The sequence below is a fragment of the Grus americana genome, chromosome 13, assembly GCF_028858705.1.
Source record: "Grus americana isolate bGruAme1 chromosome 13, bGruAme1.mat, whole genome shotgun sequence".
Lineage (NCBI taxonomy): Eukaryota > Metazoa > Chordata > Aves > Gruiformes > Gruidae > Grus > Grus americana.
The window spans coordinates 4,806,131-4,830,190 of record NC_072864.1 but is presented as its reverse complement, the minus strand read 5'-3'; the positions used below and the strand labels follow the sequence as shown (position 1 = coordinate 4,830,190).

The following is a 24,060-nucleotide window of genomic DNA, read 5'->3' as shown; positions in this document are numbered from 1 at the left end:
GTATATTTAATTATTCAGAATACCTCTGTAGAGATTTCATCAGAGAGAAAATTATGGATTCTGTATTTCTGTTCAAAACAAATCAAACTGCTGAGAAATAAACTCAGAAAAAAATTACTTCAGAAGAGGAATGTATTAGCCTAATATATGCTTTTGAATATAAGAAATCTATTTCAGCTTGTTTTCTTTTTATATAGTTTACAAGAAATCCAACTGCTAACCTTTCAATGTTTTAAAATGGTATTCTTTAAAAATCTGTGGTTCATTATCATAAATATCACAGTTGTACAGAAACCTCACATATGTGGCATATCATAACAGTGAGGATGGGATGCACTGAAATGATGAATCCCAGGAATCTGAGATTTGTTGCTGAGATCTATAAAGGGTAATATTTCCAATTGCAACTTCAGTTTCCCATCGTTATGGTAATGGTCTTGGGATCTTGCACAAGAATCCTTTTTCCAACAGGTCCTTTGATGACAATAAGCTCAAAGTCAGAGATTAAAGCCTTGGGATGCATTCAGGTATTACTAATAATGAATAGTGCTTGGTGGACAAAAATATTCTGTACAATTCACATGTGAATGAGCTTTCTTACAGAAAGGAGTAAAAGTCTAATACAGGAGGCTGAGAAATGAACAGAGGGCGATGAGTGACACGCATGTTGTTTTTCATTGGGAGATGCTTGGCAGTATTTTCATTTTGCTTGCATGGAGTTTTGGAGACTGTCTCATACCATATGGCATATTAAGCACAATAAAGATGTTCATTTGGCAGCTGGAGCATGACTAGGAACATCAAAAGAGTCATATATGCATCACTAAATGAAGAACTCCGCCTTCATGTAAATAAATATTAGATCATTGTTTAATTGCCCATTGAGTTCTTAACAATGAGACATAATCACTAGTCATGTCTGATGTAGCATTACCAAAACTTTAGGGCTATAGCTAAGCAGCTATTATTAATTTTTTGCACTTCTGTAGGCCTTGAGCACCAAACATGTATCATTTTGTTGCAAGTGCTGTGCAGACACAGAGTGAACAAGAGGTCTTTGCTCTGAAGAGCTTACAATCTAGTAAAACACCTTAAGCGCTAACACAACGTGAGTGTGCAGGAGGACGTGGGAGGTTTTAGTGCGTGTGGCCACTCTCATCAGGCTGCTATTTGTCCAATCTGTTACAGCGCAGCTGGGTAGCACGAATAATGTCAGTTATCCATCTCATGACTTTCCTCACACCTCATCTCTGTGACAAATGCATGTACATTATAAATATCATCATCGTACATCATAAGGAGCTTACGTCATCGTGGTTGCCAAGCAGCAAAGTGTTATATATTGGGAGACTACCTTTTCATCCATTTTAAGGCAGACTGCCAGACGGTTTGGTCTCTTTCTCTCCATGAACCTTGGCAGACTCCTTAGAGCATGCACTATACATCCAACCGACATAGGTTTTTTGATAACTAGTTTTATGTCTTTGGTATCTGGGGAGTGTTTAAATACTAAATCAAAAAAATCTTATTGGAAGAAGTCTCTGTAATGGGATTTGTTATTTCTGAAAAGATATCCATACCTTCTTCCTGAAACCTGGCACTTTTGATCATTTAGATAACTTCTCAGTGGAACTGAGCTGTTTTTTCTTGCCTGTGCTCGTTCATCTCGTATTCAGAAGTTATCAGTCCCGTGCCCAGATTTCCTTCAGTCTTAGGAAAGAGTTCAGTGTCCAGGACTCAGCTAGATGAATAAACTGTGTGCTGAGACACACTGGTTAGCTCACTGCATTTTTGTAGTTTTTCTTTTCTTGAATGAACCTCATGTATATAGGCCTAATGTAGACCTAAAATGATAGGAAAATTAATTGAATCTAGGACTTTCCTGTGTGGAAAAGACTTAAAGCTGCCACTTAGTCTATCCTCTTGGTTTGAAGCAGGATTGGTCTTGAGTGATTTTGGATTAAGCTGGTATTTGATTAACCTCATGTGAAAACCCTGCAATGGTAGATATTCAGCATGTCCTCAGCACCCTCTTTTAATGGTTAGCTGGAAAGCTTTCTTTAGTATCTGTCTGAACCTTCTCACAACTGATATCTACAAAACTGTGTCTAGCATCTTGTTATACTGGTTAGTACTTGGAGGACATGAGTAATTAATCACTATTTATAGCTTTTACATAGAGACTTGTAGACAGACTTTGTGTACAAAGTAAGTTTTCTTCACCAGAGAATAAGAACCAAGAATCCTATTTGCCCTATATTTAATAGGCTATGCTTTGTTAGAGCATCAGAAATATGTAGGTGTGTTTAAGAGACAGATGTAGAGCCACAGGTGGAAAATCTGAGTAAGCTGCTGAAACTCCTCACATCACTCCTGAGTGCCTGGCAGGGCAGGAAAGCGTGGTCAGTGCAGGGCCAGCTCCGTAGGCTGTGTGGCTGCTACTGGAGCCTGGTGCAGGCAGCTCTAGTGCTGTAAATTTTGAGTGTCTGCGTTGGCTTTTCACTAGAAGCCACGTGAGTTTAAGAAAGAAAACGTTCCCAGGGAGGGGCTTGGTGAGAATGACTGGGAATGGAATGCATGCTCGTGCGACGTTCCCTGGTCATCCCAGTCCGGGAGGCATCGTCATTCTGATAAAGTTCACATTTGCCCCTAACTTCAGACTAGGGATTTTATCTAAGGCTACAGCTCTCTTTCAACTCTCTTAACAGTTGGCTTCAGCTTCATCTCTGTGTGCCCTTGGTCCAAATAATCTTCAGTGTTCTGTATCCTTATGATCACTTCATCTCCTTCCACCCACTTCTAATTTCTCTCCTACATATCAGTACTTCTCAGAGCCTTTTCATTTTCTTTCTCTCTTCTTGCTATTAACCTCGTCGAATACTCTTGTTTCTGTGGTAGAATTGGGAATTAAAAGCATCAGTGCTTTTGGATGAGATATGGTAAGAAAACAGTTTCCCACTTTCCAACAACTCTGCTTCTACCCTTGTTGGGAAAAGTTGCAGGATTTCATTAAACAAGGTCAATGGATGAGCAAAATATAAAAGGTCTAAAAGTGTCAAATTCATAACTCCAAGGGAATATAGAATATAGATCCAAGTACTTGTCCTGATTCCATGTGTCAAATCTGCATGTGGTCTTTGAAGTTCTGCAGTGCACACAGATGGCAGCTATGCAGGAATCTTGAGGTTTGTGAAAGCTGAGCAGCAAGGTGGGAGAAGCGTATGCCAGCCAGCGTCACCCCTCTCTTTGAAGCACAGCACAGTGTGGCCTCTCTTGGAATGTGACCTGTGGTGTTTGGCTGGGTGATGCTATAGCTCTGAACTGACACTTGTTTTTAAGTGATTACTTTATCATAGTTTTGTTAGGCTTTTCTATTTTTTTTTTTTTTTACTTCCGACATAATTAATTTCTCAGAGAGCAATGCCAAATTTTTCCAGTTGTAAGCTATTAATAGACAGTAGATCACCAGCAGTTTTTGACTGAGAATCACATATTTAGTCAATATAACAAGGTACCTTCCGAAGACCCCGTATCATTGGTTTTTTTGGTGTGTGGTTTTTTAGTTGTTTTTTTTAAGGGAGGAAAAGAATAAGTTAAAATAAAATCTACTTACAATTCATGAAGGCTGCAATCTATATAGTGATTAGGAAAGCGAATTTCAACTTCCCACACTTGTGGTGACAGAGAAATTTTGTCTTTTTTTTTGGTTGATAGCTTTAGGAGTTTGCAGTAAATCTGTTAAAATGCCTGTCGTATCACCAACACAAATTGCAACAGGTGGTTTTACACCAGGGAGGCCTTGCTAACAGAGAGCCTTCCATCAAAACCCTCCTGTGAGCACAAGACCCTTTCTGTGAGCGGTTCCTGGCCTCGGAGAGGAGCAGTGTCTTGGGGCAGGCGGCCACCAGCGTGGTCTGAGCACTGTGAAGTTTATTTTAAACTGCTACTGCTTCCAAATTTTGTGTCAGACTTTGCAAGCAGGGGTCTGCGACGTGACAGACCGAGAAAGGTTTATCTGGAGGGATTGGAGTATCTGAGGGGAAAGAGCAGAAGAGCTTTTTGTTTCTTTTTTTATTTATAATCCCTCTTGCTTTCAGCAAAATTCAATGAAATGGCAAATGGGCTGATGCAATTCTGGTTTCTTATCCCACTGTGAATCCAAGGATAGTTCTCTTGCCCTCAAGTAAAGCAGAGGAAACGGGAGCAGCTTTTAGTTAAAAATATGTAAGCAAGCCTAAAACTTGTGCAGAAGCAGATCCTTCAGATGCTAGGATAATTTTTGTGCAAGAGACTGTGGTGACTATAGAGTTTGGACACTTCTCAGAGGATAGTCAGGCACAAATTCACAAGATCATAATTTTATTCTTTTAAAATCCCACCTCAGGCTGCTAATGTCTTTGCCCACGTACAGCGTGTGTGGGTGCTGGCAGCGGGGGCTGCAGGGACTCTGTGAGGGGAGGCCGGGCTGCCCTGTGCTGGACAGAGCCGGTTCCGGGCAGTTCCAGGTGGTTCCGGGCGGTTCCAGGTGGTTCCACAGCTGCCCCACCACAGCGCACAGCTGAGCCCATCAGCGAGGCTGGTGGAGCCTCTGTGGAAGCCTGTTTAAGGAAGGGGCAAAATGCTGCCTGGGAGTGAGGGAAAAAAGAGTGTGAGAGCGCAGTGTGAGCCTCAGGGGCAGAGGAGGAGAAGGAAGGAGAGCTCCAGGGGCCAGAGCTGGGACTCCATGCAGCCCCAGGAGGACCCCACACAGGAGCAGGTGGGTCTGACCTGAAGGAAGCTGCAGCCCATGGAGGGGACTCATGCTGGGGCAGGGGAAAAGCGTGAGGAGGAAGGAGCTGCAGAGAGCAGCCATTAGGCACTGTCCGTAAGCCCCTGTTCCCCATCGCTCTGTGCTGCTTGGGGAGAGGAGGCAGAGGAGCTGGGAATGAAGGAGAAAAGCTGAGCCTAGGGGAAAGGGGTGGGGGGTGAGGAGGGACAGTCTGCTTTTAATTTTGGCTCTTTCTCACCATCCAAATCTATTTTAATTGGCAATTAACTTAATTTTCCCCAAGTCAAGTCTGTTTGGCCTGTGACAGTAACTGGTAAGTGATCTTGCTGTCTTTATCTTGACCCATGAACTTTTTCATCTGGTTTTCTCCCCCTGTCTTATTGAGGTGTGGGAGGGAGAGAGTGGCTGGGTGGGCATCTGGATGCAGCCCAAGGTCAACCCACCACTGTTGATTTGGCAAATAGTGTCACACGTCTCATTCTCTGCGTTGTTCTGAATTTTTGACATTTCAGATTTTTTGCTCTTGGTTTATTTTTAATTTAAACTTTCTCATCAATATTCATCATAAAACGAAGCTGCATTTAAATTCTGCAGCCAGCAACTGGTGGTCCTGCTCTGGGATTCAAACCCAATGAATGCCCAGGGAGAAAGAATCTCCATGAGGTCCCCTGGCAGCCCTGTCTTCAAGTTTGTATGTCTGGAAACAGATGCAAAATTTGCTGAAGAGGATTTGTGTAACTTCCCAGGAATGTTGCTAGGCCATCCAGTATGAGATTCTATCTGTGTTTTAGGACCAGTTATAGATATTACACAGTCAGGAAAAGCTTAGGTATTGGACAGGCTGTGAGAGAATCTGTGATTATTTTTTTAAAAAAAACAATGACCGAATACAGAAAGTCTGTACAGTGAATTTAAACAATTATGCCAAGTGCTTTCTTTTCAGTAAAACTCTATTGTCTTTGATCTTCTGTAGTCTGTATCCCTGTCTGTATGCATTTCTGAAAGTCTAATGCAGTTTTTAAAGATCCAATAGAAATTAAATGTAACATCAAAATAGCAAGAGCCTACAGATAAGTGAAAAGTCTACTGCAGCAGTAACTCAAGGAGCAGGTAGGGAATACAGAACAGATTGTCTGAAAAAAAACCCCTTCATATGCAAATATATTGTTCAGAGATGTCAAAACCTGAAGAATTTACTTAGCGATTACAAGTTTGCGGTGAAGAGCTTTTAATCATATAGCTGGTAGTTACAGCACCAATGTTTTTTTCCCAGTATTTTTTGCAAAGTGAATCTACCAGACTCAGAGAAGGAATTTGAGGCAAAGTCTCAAACTTTGTACTTCAGAGACATTTTTCTCTTTATGCCAGCCTTCCTAAATACTTTAAATTTTTTGTGTAAAGTGAAACAGGATTATTGACAGCTACTGTTTAATTAAAAGTTCTCATAATCCTTAGTTATACTGATAGTGCAGCTCATGCACTATATCACAATCCTGGTAGGCAGTAAGAAATGTTATAGTTTGGTTTTCCTGTTATAGAACACTTTTGTAGTGGACTATGAAGTTGAATATTCTGTAAACAAACAATTTCAAGCATAAAGATTTACTGGATATCTGAAATCACTTTGCCAGCAGAAGAGCCTTTAGAGATCCTGGGTTACGATGGAGAGGATAACAAGGTCTCTACTGCTACTGCCCAATTTGTAGAACTAGATGTGCATTTTGTGCATTTGATTTGAGTGATCCCAAATTCTCATGTCCAAAGTGTTTCATTTATCTCTTACCTTCCCAATCAGCATGGTCAAAATCTCTTCATCTTTCTGAAAATGCGTTTTCATAAGATTTGTCTATGAATTATAGTCACACAAAGGAGACATTTCTTCCTGAGATCTGTAGACAAGCCATTAACATAAAGATATTTGAAGTCTATGTTCCAAAGTGGATACTTATAATTGTTTGGGTTTTTTTCTTTTTTCTTTTTTTTCCCCCAGTGGAATTTGATGACTGCAAGGGGAATAACAAATTGAACTTCGAAGTTTCTAACCCAGACTTTAAGGTGGAACGCGACGGGTCTTTAGTTGCGCTAAAGAATATATCAGAAGCTGGCAGAGCCTTGTTTGTCCACGCGCGGTCTGAGCATGCTGAGGATATGGCAGAAATTTTGATTGTTGGAGCAAATGAAAAACATGGCGCATTAAAGGTAAGATAAATACAAAGGACTAGAAGAAAGTGCCAAGAAGAAGCTGCTAGATATTTAGATGTGCTATCTAGGACTGTAAGCAGTTTTAATGTGTTAGCAGAGAGATCAAAATCAGTCTTCAATCCAGATATTGCTGTAATGTTTTAGCACTTAGTTTAACTTAAAATACATATTTTCCAGGTTTTGAAAGATGTATTACATCTTCAGGTGTAAATGCTAAACATTGATTCAAATGAAAGAGCCCAACTATCAAAATTGGCTAGTACTTCTGGTGTACATTATGCTGGATAAACCACAGTTTGGCCATAACTGAAAATGGAAAAGCATAGTCTAAATGTGTAACTTAGAATTTACAGAACCTTCATGTTTCCTCCAAGTCTAAGAATGTGGGAATGAATTCTATGCTGTGGAATGTAATTTTTTGTATACTTCTGCTTATCTGATATCGTTATGTGTTAAATTATATAAACATCTTCATGCAAATAGCAACACATTTACACTCTGTCTCTATGCACTAGTGATTTCTGTTCCACTTTGTCCACTGAATGCCATGTCCTTTCTTTTCCACTTTTGAATTTCAGTGTAATACTAACCTCATACTATAGGGGAAAAGTGCTTCACAAATTGATTGAATTGTTTACTTCACATCTGTGAAAGTAGCAAAAGGAAATGTGAGATAGCCTTCACATCTGTGTCATGGCATTTATGAGAGAAGCAAGCAAGACAGTGGCTTACTAGACAATTAAGGCTGGTTACCTTTACAGACCTATAATTTCAAGGAACTATAAAGAAGCCACAATAAAAATGAGTGATCTATTGTCTTATTTTAGTATTTAGAGTTTCGCCTGCCAGCATTCTCATTATCTTTCCAAACATAGCGTAGTATAACTTAAGTTTTCCATTTAAAAAAAAAAAAAAAGCTTTGGAGGAAAGGTTGAATAAATTTCTGAAAGTCTGTGGCTGAGGAAGAGTTTTGACCTGCACTTTAAGCAGCATGTGATGTGAACGTAGATTGCCAGCAGGAGAGAAAGTATCAAAATGTGTAACTGCAGAGCACTGATCAGAACACTTAAATGGAATTTAATTTTATTTAAATAATAATGTTTCTTCACAAAGTTAAAATTTAACAAGGTCATACCTGAGAGAGCCTCTTACATGGTGGAGCTGTGGATTTAGGACCATGCACTGCCAAAATCAGAGTAGGAAAACTACACTTGCAGGAGCTGGGTACTTGGCTGTCCTGTGTCTCAAACAAGCAAGGCATGCACCTTCTGGTGCGTTCACAAGAATGTTCAAACTATTTTCTTTTCACTCCAGGATTTGAAATCTTAGGAGCAGTTTCAAAATGGGGATTCTCGTTCTTCAGTTAGAAGTTACTGAAACCACAGAGGAGTGGTCGTCTCAGACAGTAGTTCTGGAGTTAAACTTTAGGGGATTGGTTTACGTGTGAAGATCTGACTCTCTGAGAATCACATTCTGAAGTTTTAGTCTGGTTTTCTTAGAGAAGCAGCCCAGCCCTTCAATGTCTTTGAGGGGAAATAGTCTATGGAAGATACAATCTAGGGGAAATCTTGTCTCATGAGTAGGAATTAACAGATGTGTATTTGCATGGGCTATGACATAGCTTTGTCAGTGACCTTTTCTCTTTATGCCCTATTTGGGCTCTGGGTAGTGTCCCCTCAAACTGTTCCAGCAGTATTAATTAATGCCCAGTGTTTAAATCTATCACCAGACTACATTCAAAAGCCAAGTCTAATTTGGCCCCACTCCTGGATTCTGTTCCAACCACTTTGTGCTGCTTCAGAGAGAGAAAACCACTCTAAATCTGGCATATTCTGCCACTTGTCAGTCTTCCCTCATAGGTGACTCCTCAAAGTAATATCACAGCATCATCTCTACCTACATTCATCACTTCTTTACAGGTTTTGATATTTAGCTCATAACTAGATTACCCTTTTGGTATGGTGCTCCTTGGTGTCTGCAGTGCTGTTGGGAGTTACTTGATGCGTTAATGTGTCCTGGGAAATCCATCTAGTGAGGATCATTCCCTTTTTCAAGGGAATATAAAGATCTTTGGGGCTGGCTGTCCTACACTGCCCTCAGCCAGCACTCTGTAACTGTTAAATCAATAGTTTTTTTACCAACCATTTTGGCTATTGTTTGCCTATTTTAAACACAATACAGTCTTGTCTTTCTGTTTGTCATACTTGAGAAGGATACAAAGATTACAGCATGCTATCTAAAGTGATTTTATGATAAATTTGAACTTAATCCTGTACTTTTGCAGTCTGAATGTGTCAGCATGGAAACAGAACTGCTCCATCTGTTTATGCAAGGAGTCTTGGCTAAGAAATGCTCAGATGGAGCCTTAGTAATTCAGCATAATTCTGTAGGGTTAAGATGAGCACATGCTAGAGCACTGCTTAGCATTCAGTACTTAGAGTACAGTACCTTGTTTAATTAGGGGATAAGTAGTTCTTAAGTATTTCCCCACTGCCAGCAACTGCCGTTTCTTTTCTGAAAGCATGTAACCTACATCTGTGAAATCCCATTGTTAATGTTTCTAATTGCAGATTCCCAACATGTTTGGAAATGACTGACAACAATGATCTCTAATGTGCTGACTGGCAGTCTGAGCCTAGGAAGGGATAGCATAATTCCTAAAACTTTGTGATTGCTACCAACCATACCTTAGATGAATATTGAAAATATTATAGAGGTGCAATCTGGACTGTGCAGAAAAGCTTTGGTATTCTAGTGGTGGAGAGGTGTGGTTCTTTCCTGCTGAAGATGTGGGAAGATTCCAGCTGGCCTCACTGATCAGTCCTACGTGATTAAATTAACTTCATGGCCATAGTAGAGTCAGTGGCTGTAGAATACCACTTACTATTTAACTCTGCTTTTTGAGCCTGAAGGGCATATTTTCTTACTTTTCTGCCAGAAACACATTAGATCTGCAGAGCCTGCAGCTTTCTATCAAAGGGTGGCCATGACCACAAGATGAGAAGATAGATGGTTCCTCAATATCATGAGCCAACTTGGCAGTTGCTCTCTGCTCACAGAATCTTTTGCAGGGTCTAGTGACAGAAGAGTAGATACAGCACTGCTGCTTTTGCAGATGTCTGGATGTTTCTGCAAAATACCCTAAAACCCATGAATGTCTATACCTACGGATATGCATACATGCTGTTGAGAGCAGAAATCTGTACATCAGATTACAGTTAGATTGCTTTCTACAACCTGGTGTTAGTGCCCATTTCCTCCTATGGTTTTGGCTAGATATATTGGTTTCTGTGTGTCTTGACAGAGGAGAGTATCCATGTAAAAGCTACTGTCATTTTTAAGGCATGTGGAATATGACCGCACAGAAGAGTTGCCATGGGCCTAAGGAAGGTGTAACATTACAGTGTGTCATCTTCTTAAGAGTTCTGTGTATGTACACACTTGTAGCCTCAGGCAATCAGAGTGCTCTGTGAAAGAAATTAAGTTCACTTGCATTCACCATGGGGCAGTGCTGGCGAGGTGTGTGCACCTGTGCTCATGCTCTGCTTTGCCCAATGTTTGCTTAATACCCCTTCACACAGTCAGGACTTGAGTGCATGGTGATATTAAAAAAAGATGTGGAAATGTTTTGATATAGCCAGGATTCCCCAAATGAACTTTGGGTTCATTCTGTATAATTCATAGAATTGCTAAGGTTCAGATCCCTAATGGAAAAATAAATCACTTGCAAACCCTACTTGGGAACAAACTGACCAATCTGATGAGTGGCAATAATTATTTTTTTAACTTATGTCTTCTCTAATGCTTGGTCCCTGCTTTGTTTTATGGAAATAGTAGGACAACCAAAAGTTGGAAATTTCATCATACCTGAGCATTTGACCAGACATTAGTGGATTTATTTATTTATTTACAGAGTCTGGTTTTGTGGAAGACAGAAAGTGTAGCCAATCTTTTGCAAAGTCTCATAACAGACTGTGAGTTGCAAAATGCAGCAAGCTGGGAATTGAACTGTGTCCTCCAAGGCTAAATAAAATGGTTGTCTGCTAGTCCTTCTCCCCAGCTGTAATCTAATGCTGTTTTTAATGAATATACCCTTAGTACACTGTGAGCTACAAGAAAACCTTGGGAAACAATCTTTCTCTGCCTTTTTTTGTGTGTTGGCAAAATGCTGCTTTTTTTTTTTTTTTTTTCCTCCCCATAACAAAGGGAGTTATTTAGGACTTTTATTTGTTACAGCATCACAGACACAAGGTGAGGGGTGGTGGGGAGTGAGATATCAAGAGTCTGGCACTAAAGCAGATAAGAGGGCAGGCAGATATTCAGAAATTCCAGGCTGGTTGTAACTTCACTGTATAGTGCTCAGCAGTCTTCCATACAGAAGGATGAAATGATTAAATAGAAACTGTCAAACCCTCAGGACACTTTTCAGACACTAGATGGAAAAGGAAAAGAGGAAAGAAAAGAAGAGATAAGAGGGAGAAGCGTACCCTGAGACAGCATGTTGTAGACAAAGAAAGTTTAAAATCATCTCCAGCAGTAGTTTAGATTGAAGGAAATGAAGTTGCTCTAGTCCTGCTACTCTGTCCAATCCACTTTGTAACAGCTAGGGGCTAGGTAGATACACTGCTTCTACTTTTCTCTTTGTCAAACCATTCCTTTTCCCAACATCAGTACTCTGCTATGTTTATTATAGCAGGCACAGGAGGGGCAGCCTGGCCAAAAATTTCCCCAGGCACCTTGCAGACCTGAATTCTGTTTCCTACTAAGCCACTGCCTAGATGTATGTGTTTGTGCAAGTTGCTTTATGCCTGTGCCTCTGTTTCCTAAAGTATCAAACAGAAATAATGAAACTAAGCTCCTTGGATTTAAACATTAGCATTTCTTGTTTGTGTCTTACTCTCTGCTTTATTCCTGCAGTATAGAGATTGCAAATTTTATTGATAAAAAGTCCCTAGAGCCTTAAATCCTACATGTATGTCTTTCTGCCTTAGAACAGATGATAAAGGATCAATAATCTTATTATGAATCAGGATTCTCTCACAGAAAAAATATTCACGCAAGGAAGTAAATAGTTGAGTTTAGTCATCTGGCAGTTCAATAATTTATTTGGAAAATAAGATCAAGAATCAGCCTCTCTGATATAGCAAGCAATCATTCCCATTAATGTATATTAGCATTTTTTCAGTTTAGAATAGAGTTTAGAATAGCTGAAAATTACTGTGCAAAGGTATGAAGATGGACTCTTATATGAGATATTAACAAACAGGCTAGAAGAGTTTCATATTATTAGATTTTGCATATAGCAGTTGCTGCAAAATGTAGTGCACTGCATAAATAAAATACCGTGGTTTGCATTTAATTTTAAGGCGCAAAATAGAGTAAGTCACAGGGGTGCATCAATATCTACAGTACAGTTATGAGTTATACTGATCAAAACAGTATATAGAATACCATTTCTTTCAGAAAAGCTGTGGAGATATTTTGCCTTTGGATATGATGGTGTCCTTCAGGCATATAAAGATGGGTTTTCTTAAAGAACAAGCAAAAGAAAATTCATCTTCTTTCTTTTGTGTTCAGTTTGGCAGAAAGCTTAACATAGTAACATTCTCCTACTAGCCATTAAATGATTAAATTGGTTTTACTTCTTTTAGTTCATTAACACACTGCAAACACTTACTGACTTTGAATTCCTACATAAAAAGCTGAGGTATAAGTGATTTTTAAAATTTAATACCTGTGTGTTGATGGTATTTTGGTAAATGACATTTCCCTGCTTTAATGACCAGTGAAAGGATGCATTTTTTTTTTAAAGTCTGCAATGCTACATTGCAGGTTTCACAGAATATATTTTAATTAATGTCAACGAAAGCAATAGCTTGTTCTCATCAATGGCTCATTCTGTAGTATCATTTAGCTGCCTTTTTGGCTATATTTTTATAAAACTCCTCTGTGCAGACCACTTGCTGTTGGGGAAACAACAAAGAGCTCCTTTTATATAAGAAATCTCCTTAACCACTGAAATAAGCTATTTTCCATAGAAATTCCAGTCACCTACTTTCCCTTTTTATCCTTCAGCCTGATCCAGAACCTGCTGAAATAATCAGATTCCAGCAGACTTTAGATCAAACCCTCGAAGCAGGAGTTTTGTCTGACAGTGTCGTACAGACGTGACTCCCGTACCTCTTTGGTGGACTGTTTCTGAGTGACCCTGCGAGTCCTGTGGCAGTGCACAGCAGATATAGTTTTTTATATATAGCCACGCTCCCCTTTTTCTCAGCGCTGCAGCAGAGCCTCACCTCTATTGATAGGCTTATGCTTTCCCTTAGGCCTGGACTGAATTTATACTTCCAACTTAACTCTGCAGATTCCCATCACCAAAGAAATGCAGGTTTCATATACACTGGCTTTGGAGTTTGTTCTGACAAAGATCCATTTATCTGAGAATTATTATGGTGCCAAGAGATGTGGCAGTTGCCATAGCAACAATTACATATTGTGTTGAATACCAGAGTAAATACTATAAAGAACATGAGCCACTGGTGGTTTTCATTAATTTAACATTCCTTTTTTGGGCAAAGTGTGTCTTGTAAGTTTATTCACTGTATGTATAAATGCTCAGATCAAACGTGTGGGCTAGCTTTCCTTCTATTTCCCTCAGTGCGCAACTTCAGCATGTAAATGAGAAGTACTTGGTTATTTAAGGAGAGAAAAATGGTCTTATAGACTGGAAACATGAACAATTGACTGTGAAACAAGAAGGTGTTAGCTTCTGTGAATGTTCAGTGCTTTTCTCTATGAGTAATCTACATTCAGATTTTATGTGAACTGGGGATGTATTTATCCAGGAAAAGGGACTTTGCTTTTCAGTAGCAAGCAGAGCTAAGACAAGTACAGAATACATATAACAGCGATTCAAAGGTGAAATGAGATGATTTTTGAAACAAATGCAAGCCTTGTTAATTATTCCAAATTATTAACAGACTAATGAAAAATGGCAGGCAAAAATATTCTAAATGAACATATTTTATTAAAAACATCTCAAATCATAATTCCTTTCAGCCCTGACCTTCATTTAGACTTCTCAGTTAGTTCTCCCTGCAGTAACAGGTATCATCTATGGGACATTTTCACTATTGCTTGGTGTGCTTCTGGTGTACACTTAAGGTTTTTGTGGAAGCTCAGAACCAATTGTAGTTCTGGAATGTAACCAATTTTATTCTGTTTTGTTTTAAAACACACTTAGGTCTTATCCTTCATCCATTAAGACTTAATAGCAAAGCTCACATAAATCTCAGTGAGAGCGATTATTCAAAGATTGCTGAAGTCTTTTATCTGAGCTAAAATTCACCTTGGCATGGAGTGCCAAGAAAATACCTATTTACCTCTTGCCCCTAGAACATTTTTATGAGAATTTGAATGGTAGATGACTTGTGTGAAGACATTTTGAATGGAATTATTTTCTTTTTATAATCTAGGATGCTAAATGTCCTTTATCCATTTAAAAAAAAAAATCCACTAAATTTTTTGGAAGAGTGATAAATTGTCATGCATTGACCTATAATTTTTTTTTCAAGTTGTTATTGTTCTTGAGTCCAGTCTGAAAGTATTCTGATGATATAGCGAAAACTATGCCAATCCTATGCGTTCATCTCCAGAGAATGATGTAGTTGTGTGGAAATTTGTGCCAGAGGTGTGGGGAACATTTAAGGGAACCATTTGGAAAAGGTTTAAATTTAAAATTCATTGTAGTAAATGAGGATATAAGTGGGAAAGCAACAGGCTAAGCATGATTTAGTAGGACATCAAGCAAGATCATAAAGGATAAGTAGATGTCTCATAGGATATGTAATTTCTTTCATTTATATAAGTGGCTTTCATCCTGTAAGATCCTTAAAGTGTAACTATTAAGTACACAGAGAAAGAATATGCGTGTGCATGTCTATATACATACATCGGTAAAAAGAGGTATTTGCATAGATATCTTTATTGTTGATACTTATTTCATAATACTTGTTCATATCAGGGTAGGAACAATAATTTTTAAATAGGGGCTTTGGGAAAAGGAAATGGTGATTTCTATGTGATATTAAAATTGCCATGACATCCTTAATGTCCTCAAATCCATAATGAACAAGAATGAGATGTTACAGAAACCAGAAGAACCTGTGAGGCTTCTGATACGGAAGAAAAATTGTCCATTTCTTCCATGGTGGTTCTCTCATCTGGCATGTAGGAATGATGCAGTCAATGTATGACTACTACACTAGTTTCACCAGTGATACCTCAGATTTATTAAGGAACAAAGACAATTCCAATAGGAGATCAAACTAAGTTGTGTTCAAAACTAAGCTCAAGGTTCTTTTTGGTGTCAGGGATACAAAATATTTCTGGTGTTTTCCCACTACAAGGTTTTCCATCAGCTTCCAGAAACAGGGTGGGTTTGAGAGAGAGCCATAATAAGAGTAATTATTCACATGAAAAGATGATTTCCTGAGTAAGAGTTTAGTTATTTCTCTCCATCAGACACATCAATAATCATTCTTAATGATTGCCCCAATAGTTCCATACCGGTTTTTGCAAACCTGAAGGAACATTTATTATGGTTATTATAGTAACACCTATCTCAGCATGCATCTTAAGCATTTAATGGAGCATCACAGAATAAAAATCTACATTTGTCCTCCCCCAAGAATTGATTCTGCCACTGCAAGGACAGATGGCTCCTTCTGGACCTAAAATTCCTTATTTGTTGATCATCACAATTCTGTTGTGTTTAAGAGTATTCCTTTGCATCTTATTTTACAGCTAGTTTTCTGAAGTACCTAGAATAATGTGGCAAGTTGAAGAACCATTCAGCATAAGAATGACAAAATTAAAGCTTAGTACAATTTGGTATCTCCATAATAAACAACTCTGCTAATATTTACAGTCATCTTGGAGTTGTTAATCACCCAACTCCTCCCTTCTCATTTCAACACTAAATCAAACTGAATAACCTTTGCATTAAGCAGTTGGCCCATCTTATAAAAAAATAGTTTTACTTGGTATTTATATATCTCCCCCTCTTATTGGGGCGGCACAGGAAGAGAGTGGAGGGGCAGCAGGTCGATTTGAACTGGCCAGTAGTCCTGCTATGTGCAGTAATTGGTTGCTGCTAATACTCTTGGTACCACTAAAATTCCTCAGTGTCCTTCATTACTATGAAAAAGAAATCTTGTTTAAGTTAACTGGCAAAAAAATGTGCTAGTAGGAAAGGAGAGGATGAATTTTGCCTCTAGTTTCTTAATAACCTCACTATGACTGTAGTTTGATGCGTAGCAATAAACAAGAAGTTTCCTGGTGAATAGGAATAGATTTGTTAAAATATTTTTAATAATTGCTGTGGTAACTGGTTTGATTCAAGTTTAGCAACACAAAGTCATTTAGTCAGCAACTGTTCAAACTACTGTGAGCAGATACGCTTTAATTTACCTGCAAGTCAGCAAACAACCTTGTGGTTGATGGTGTTCAATACTTGTTGAACCATTTGGCATATGTTTGAACTCAGCACAAAATGATCTTGAAATCATTTTGTCTTTAGTTTCTTTTCTATCTCTAGAATTACCTTGTGGTTTTGAGATAAATGAATTATGGATCTAGTATATGCAGCTTTTTAAATAAGTAGACTATAATCCTTTTAAAATGAGAACTGGATCTAGCTCTTGGTGTACTGGCCTTCTTGTAGACCAAATTGTATGGTCTTGGTACAACACTGTAGCTTCTGCTGCTTAAGAGAGTCCTTATTTGCATCATCAGTCTGAAATGGGTTAAAACATAGAATGGTTTGGGTTGGAAGGCACCTTAAAGATCACCCAGTTCCAGCCCCCCTGCCATGGGCAGGGACACCCTCCACTAGCCCATGTTGCCCAAAGCCCCATCCAACCTGGCCTTGAACACTTCCAGGGATGGGGCAGCCACAGCTTCTCTGGGCAACCTGTGCCAGGGCCTCACCACCCTCACAGGGAAGAATTTCTTCCTACTGTCTAACCTAAATCTCCCCTCCTCCAGCTTAAGGCCATTCCCCCTTGTCCTGTCACTCCATGCCCTTGTAAACAGTCCCTCTCCAGCTTTCCTGTAGGCCCCTTTAGGGGCTGGAAAGCTGCTTTAAGGTCTCCCTGGAGCCTTCTCCAGGCTGAACAACCCCAACTCTCTCAGCCTGTCTTCATAGGAGAGGTGCTCCAGCCCTCTGATCATCTTCATACTTAACTTCAAGTAAAGTACATTTGTCTCTATAATGGTACTAATGACACTGGAGAACTACTGAATATTTTATGTGGCTAAGTACCACAGTGTGTTCTACAGTTAATATTAAGGCAGTATCGATGAAGTGTTTCGTGGTGTGGTTTTTTGTAGGCGCTGTTGTTGTTTAGAATGGTCTCTGTCGAACATGTTGTGACATGACCTGTGTATTCATAAATGGAAATTTGGAGTCTTTTTGTGTATGTGTGTGAACTTTGTCTTCAGATTACTCATATCTTGTTTGAGTATAAGTGTATATATCACAAAATTTAAGGACTTTGCTAATAAGAACAACACAGAGTTAAGCGTTTTCATATCCTCCTGATGTTTGCCCAATGTCTTTTCAGAGTGCTAGAACGAGCATAATATATCCATCAGATGATGATTTATACACTTTGCAGACTTAATGATGATAATGTATGAGCTATTAAAAGATACAAGAAACCAAATTTTTTTTAATTCTTCTAGATCCCATTTGATGCTGTATGTTAACATGTTGAATGTTTGTGTGTGGGTTGCTCTTTGATGGCTTTTTTTACAGTATTGAACACTTCTGCTGTATAAAGATTAATCCCCTAATCACTTGGAATAAAAGTGACAGTATGAGTTTTTAAAATCTGGAAGACTGTACCAAACTTTCATTCCCAGATTTCAACTTAAATATTTTTAATATAGGGATTTCAAGGATATGATTCTGTGAAGTACTGGACTATTCTAGGAGAAGCTGAAGACTTTCTACATGCACTGACATTAGTACACATTAGTATCACCTGAGTTTCTTGACTTCCCCAAAGAAGAAACACTAGGAAGAAATCTGTTTGTGTTTGCACTAGTAATAGTTTAAAAGGCCACACCAAAATGCAGAGGGTTGTCTTAAAGCACAGCAGTGTGGTGATAAAATAGCATGTCAGCCCCTATGAAATAGGGCACTTGTGCTCTCGTTAGGTGTATTATTTTGATTCCGATATTGTTGAACTCACAAAAATTCCACTAAATTCACAATTCCTGATTGGCTGACAAGTACTACACTTGGCAGTTTCTTCTCTGCACAGGAAGAATATTCACATATCTGTGACATTTTCTTTTCCCTGAAGATGAAGTAAAAAGTCAGCTACTTCTGTTTGATAGGAAATTCATGACTGCTGAAAGACTATGTTGGTAGACAAAACCCCTGGTGGGACCAGGTGCACTCAGTCATTGTGCCCGAGCATGGCAACATCTGGCAACAAGAATATTCAGACTAGATCTTCTGGTTTTGTTGCTGTTCTTGCTATAAACTCATGCCTTAGATTAAGATGATTATTGTACTAGTATTCTGTATTTGATTTGGCATGTATTTATCCTACCAGCCCTTTGCAGCAGAATTGCCTGCTAGAAATACTTAGACTAAATTCCTGATTTAGGAAATGGGGATTTTGTTACTTGTTTTGGTACTGGCTCAGTCTACAGACGTCAGTTATAGACTCATTCATTTACTGTCATTAATTATTTCAAAACCTGAACCTCCTCACTCAGAGGTTTATTGGAACTGTTCGTGTGTATTTAATTTCCAGCTGTGTCCATAGAAACATTACTAGTATATTAGTGTGGGATATCCTGCAAGAGAGACTTTAAAACATGTTCTTTTAATGTAAACATTGTAGTTTTGTGTTGAGAAACATAATATAAGAATATGTATAGTTGGGTTTTTTAATGAAAAAGAGTAACAATATGTGACAATTTTTCAACAAAGTCATGTTCCTGCTACTTAATTAAAATTGTAATCTTAAAAATGATACAATTGGTTGTTCAATCCACCCTGTTTCAGTAATGCCTACAATTTGATACTGAGCAATTTTTATTTGCTTGCCCCTCTTGGTTTTTAACAGAGGTGAATTGTTTCAGTAGCAGGTCATGGGAAAAACTGTCAACTCTTCTGTGCGATCAACTTAATATGATGCAAAGTTCTACCCATTTCCTGTCTTTTTGGTTATTCTGTTGCCATGTGAATTAGTGAAGGGGGAAGATTTCTCCCATCTAGGTCAGAAGAACTATGGGTAGCTCAAACTATGAGTCCTTAAAGGCTTATGTAGCTGTGCAATGCAGGTTAAGTAACTTTCTGACTTCATCTTCAGATGACTTTATTTCCTCTGTACCACTATATTGTGTTGTCCTTATGTGGTTCACTCTGTTCCCCCCACTCCCAACAACCATCCTTTTGAACATCATAAGGTCATTGAAGTCAGAAAAGTCTGTCATGCTTCATATTATCCCTCAAATCAGGAATTAAGGTAGAGGTAAGGGGAAGGGATGTTAAAACTTCCATTTAAAGATTAAAAGTCAAAGTTGGGGAAGATTTAACTCTGAATTTGGCTCACATCTATAGCACTCAAACTCATTGCTGACAAAGTTACATGTGTATGTGAGGTAAGGCTTGAAGCTTCAAGCTACAGGGTTGTTTTTAGGCATGATTATTGACAAAACCGTGTAATTAATCTGTCATAGGAATACATAGAAAGCAGTACACCAAATGCAATCTCCATTAAGTCAACAGGAGTCATTCCACTGACTTTAATGAGTTTTGAATCTACTCACAAATCTGCTATGAGGAGTGTCCAAATAAAAATTTATTTGAGGGTGACCTTGATGTTAATTGTTAGTGCTTCCGTGTTGTTTAATTGCCAGGAAAACTGAATGTATTAGTGGGACTATCATGTGGTATAGCCCTTTCCATTGGATACTGTTAGCATCAAGTTGATAGATACAATATTAATTGTGCATAATGTTAGTGGGCAGTCACAGTATGCCAGTTATATTTTGTGTCTATGAAACAGGGAAAAACATTTTTCTTCGATTATTTTAAATGTTGTTTGTGCCTTGTGCTGAATCACTGCAAAATTAATGCTTTTTTGATCAAGTAGCTCTTTAGAGGATCTCAGAAGTTTCACACTTACTCAGTGTTTTTTAATCCCAGATTTTGTGTATTGACTATAATTACTTTAAAATTGTATCTTAAATTTGTAAATACCATAAGGCAGATTCTGTTCAGTACTATGATGTTTAATAAATTCAACATCTGCTAGAAAAGTTCAATCATCTGTATCCCAAATGGAAATATTTCTTGCTTTAACATATCATGTTTAATTCAATTAGAGGAAAAATATGGGAAATATATTAGAAGTATAAAAGGGAAAGAGTCCTTTAATATTTGCCTGCTATACAGAAAAGTAGCTGGTTTACTTGAAGGGACATAATTACTGTATCTTTTAGTGGTACAAAAATATGGGCTAGATAGAGGTTTGCGGGAGGGGGGCAGTATTATTTTGGTGGTGTTTAATGGCTTTCCCAATTCCTTGTCACTGCTGGTAATTATTGTGTCTTTTCTTTTAGTTGGTGCTCAGTGCATTAGGCAGTATTTAGGATCATTTTATTAATTGAAAATGTGTTTCAGAACAATTCTGAATTAGATAAGTGACTTGATTAAGACTCAATCTTTAAAACTATAAATGAGAAAATAAGGTGAGTGAAATTAATCTTGACTCTAGACAATAGGAAGATAAGACTGGTTTCCAGTGCAAGAGTATGTGTTTAGGAGAATCAAGGGAGAGAGTAAAAACATTTTGTATTTGCATTATTTCTCCTTCATTTTACTGTAGTATTATAGAAGCACTGACAAAGATTGTGGCTTTTGAGACCTTGTTCATACCTGTAATAAAAGATAGCATCTGCCTGAAGAGCTTCCCGACAAAACAGAGGTTGGACAAAAGAAAAGGTGTTATAATACTGACAATCTTGACTTCTATACCTCTCTGCCTCAGATTTCTGAGTATAAAATGGAGATACTCTAGAAGTACATTAAAGGTAAGGTATTCAGATACGGGATAATAGGGACCTTTTACCTTTTGCTGGTACCTAGCAATTTTGAAATTAAGGCTGTTACACTTGGTTGTTTGATTTAACTCTATTCCAAGCCATCTACTTGGTGGGTTACATCTGAGCTCAACTTCAGGAGCCACATGCAGTGGCATCTTGGAGGTCTTCGTGTGGTCTGCAGTTTATCAGGTAGAACTTGCTGACTTTGTTTCTCTCTAGAAAGGTAATAAGCAATTCAGCATATATCACAATATACAAACAGATCTTTGCCTTTACCTTATGCTCATCTCCAGCAAATTTTCTCTGGCCTTTGACACCTCATTATTATAATTTCATGTGTCCACGAAAACTAATTTGTAGTCCCTTCTGATAATAGTGTGATTTACATGTATGAAATGTATTTTCCAAAAATATGTCTGTGGACTTGCGGTGTAATGCTGAGTTATGTGCTTTTAGTGGCGCGCTCTCTCTTTAGATATATATGGATGTGCTACACAGCTTTTGTGCCACCTAATGAGCATGAATTATATATTCTTAAATGTTTCTCGCATTTATTAAGCTTAATGTCTTTTTAAAAAAATACCTGAAAATTAAAAATAGGGTTTTCTTTAACTTTTAACATGCTGTAACTTTTATCATGGGATGACAACTAGCTTAATTAACTGTACTAATTCTCTTATTTAAAAAGTGGCATACTAAGCATGTTTTTCCACCAGAAAGTTTCTTTTTAATTCTCAATTTCATATCTGACACTGTGCTAAACGAGAACATGACTTAACAGTTGATATTGATTTGCATGTCATTTTTTCATTTCACTTTCCTATTCAAAAAGAATCAGTGCTGACAAGTTAATGAACTCCATCTACCAATACGTAGATAAGCCAAGGGATAGGTTTAGTACCTGCCTTGTTCTAATTATGAAAGGTTTTCCTTAGGTGACTGTTTCATGTTCACTACAGGGAAACTGGAATGCTCTGTTCTTATAGTAACTGTCAACAAAGCAGACTATGTGGAGAAGTGACATAATGGGGGCTATTTATAGAAACCTTTTAGCAAATCTAAATTAATTTATCCCAGTATATTTAAGTCTTCAATATTTACATGTGGAATACAATTACTTAAAATGAAAGTACACTGAGCCCTAGGGCTCTATATTTAGTAAGGGTGCATAAAACTATGCTGCATTATATCTTCTATTTTTAAATTAACATTGTGTAAATTAATAGCTTTGTACACTAGTAGTGGAGAACAGGACTGTAGAGCTACTTCTCAGCAGATTTTTCACTAAACTTGTTTGTAAATCTTTTGCCCCTGATATACTGTCAATGAACATATCTGGTATCTGAGAATTTTTCCCTTTGTGTTTTGGATTTATTTTTTTTTTCAAAATACGTATTATTGCAATTCCTGTTTTGCTGTCTATACACAGATAAATTGGTGAATCTGATGCAATTGATCTTTTGGCTGGTATCTTCTGCTGCTGGGAGTTGTTATCTGGTCAAATCTGGTTCAGCATCAGAAAAAGCTGAAAATTCTAGGGTCTGTTACTTAGTCTTATGAGTTGTGGTTTTTTTCCTTTTTCTGTACAACTTAAAGGTGCTTCTAGAAAGGAAGAACTGTAAAACAGGATAAAATTGAGCTCTACATTAAGAAATACCAATCTATCACTGCATTACCAGTAGTGATGCATAGTTAATCTGATCAGGGAATTTGGCCACCAAAGTCCCTTGCGGACTTTGGGAATTAGAGACTTGCTTTCCAGATGTTTGCATGGGTTACAAGACCATGAAGAAATGGAGTGATGGATGAAAGAGTAGCTGTGTATATTAGGTAGCTTATGAAGTAAATTTCTGTGGTGACCTTAAAAGGCAGGGAACAGTATGTTTCATACTTTCCATCATAATTTCTGTTTTCAGAACAACAGGATGGAAATGGTTGTAGCATGCTGCCCTGAATTCCACATGCATGCCTTGCCGGGCGTTGCTCTGGCAATGGGAATAAACTGTTGCCTCTGAGGAATACACTGATGGTATTTGGCCAGCCAGACAAATGGCATAAACAAAAGTTTAAAACTGTATTTTCTAAGTTATGCCTGCACAGTATTAGAAGCCTGTTCTGCTTCCCTGTTATGCCGCTGATGCTGACAGGACAAAGTCAAGGTGCACTGGTTTATTGACTTTAGAGGGAGCTCTGATTTTTTCAGGAGGAGGGAGCTAGAAGTGCAGTAGAAGAAAATACGTTTTCCTTCCTCTTACCTCAAAACAAACAGAAATCAAAACAAAACTAAGGAGCACCAGCAGCAATAATATTTATTGAGGATGCCAGGATGAGAGGTAGTAAAGGGTGTTAAATTTTTTTTCTGCAAATTATTATCCCAGTCTCGCAACTAGTTATGCATGCAGATAAGCCTGACACAGGATTCGGTTGTCATTTTAGTACTGTTCATACTTTCCTAACATGAGAAAAAGGTGAAATAACAAAAAGATTGATCTTTATTTCAAGATTAAAGTTTCAAAAGCTTAAGATTTGAACTTTATTTAAACCTTTTGAAGAGATTTGAAAAGCTATTATGTAATCATATCTTTCAGCTATAGCTGGAAACAGTACTATCAACATAGCATAAAAATATTGGTTTTATCATGGTTCTGTTTGTGTTGCAAGAGTAAATATCTCTCAGGACTTCTAAATTTGCAGGCTCAAGAAGTTTGTGATTGTTCAAGATAAGCTTCAGACAAGCCTATAAAAACCCTGCTACTTGTTTTGTGCAAATGCAGACCTCCTCATAAAGTGTAGCCATATCTGACATGAGCAGTGGGGTCGCTTAATGTCTTTGTTGGTTTTAAAGGTAATGCTAGTTTCAGTGTATTTCTTGTATTTTCTTGGAAAGTTTAAATGTATTTGTGGTGCAAGTACATAGATTGAGTACCACAGAACTAGTTTATATCCCTTCATTATTTAAT

General features: G+C 38.1%; 1 protein-coding gene across 3 annotated transcripts in view; it reads left to right on the top strand.

Annotated features, from left to right (window-relative positions):
• The window catches only part of CDH13 (cadherin 13), a 500,702-nt gene that overhangs the window by 162,655 nt on the left and 313,987 nt on the right, over positions 1 to 24,060 (top strand). For all 3 annotated transcript variants that reach the window (XM_054840727.1, XM_054840728.1, XM_054840726.1), the window contains one exon: positions 6,759 to 6,967. In XM_054840727.1, coding sequence (XP_054696702.1) covers positions 6,759 to 6,967 — 209 coding nt within the window. The remainder of the gene's footprint in view (positions 1 to 6,758; positions 6,968 to 24,060) is intronic.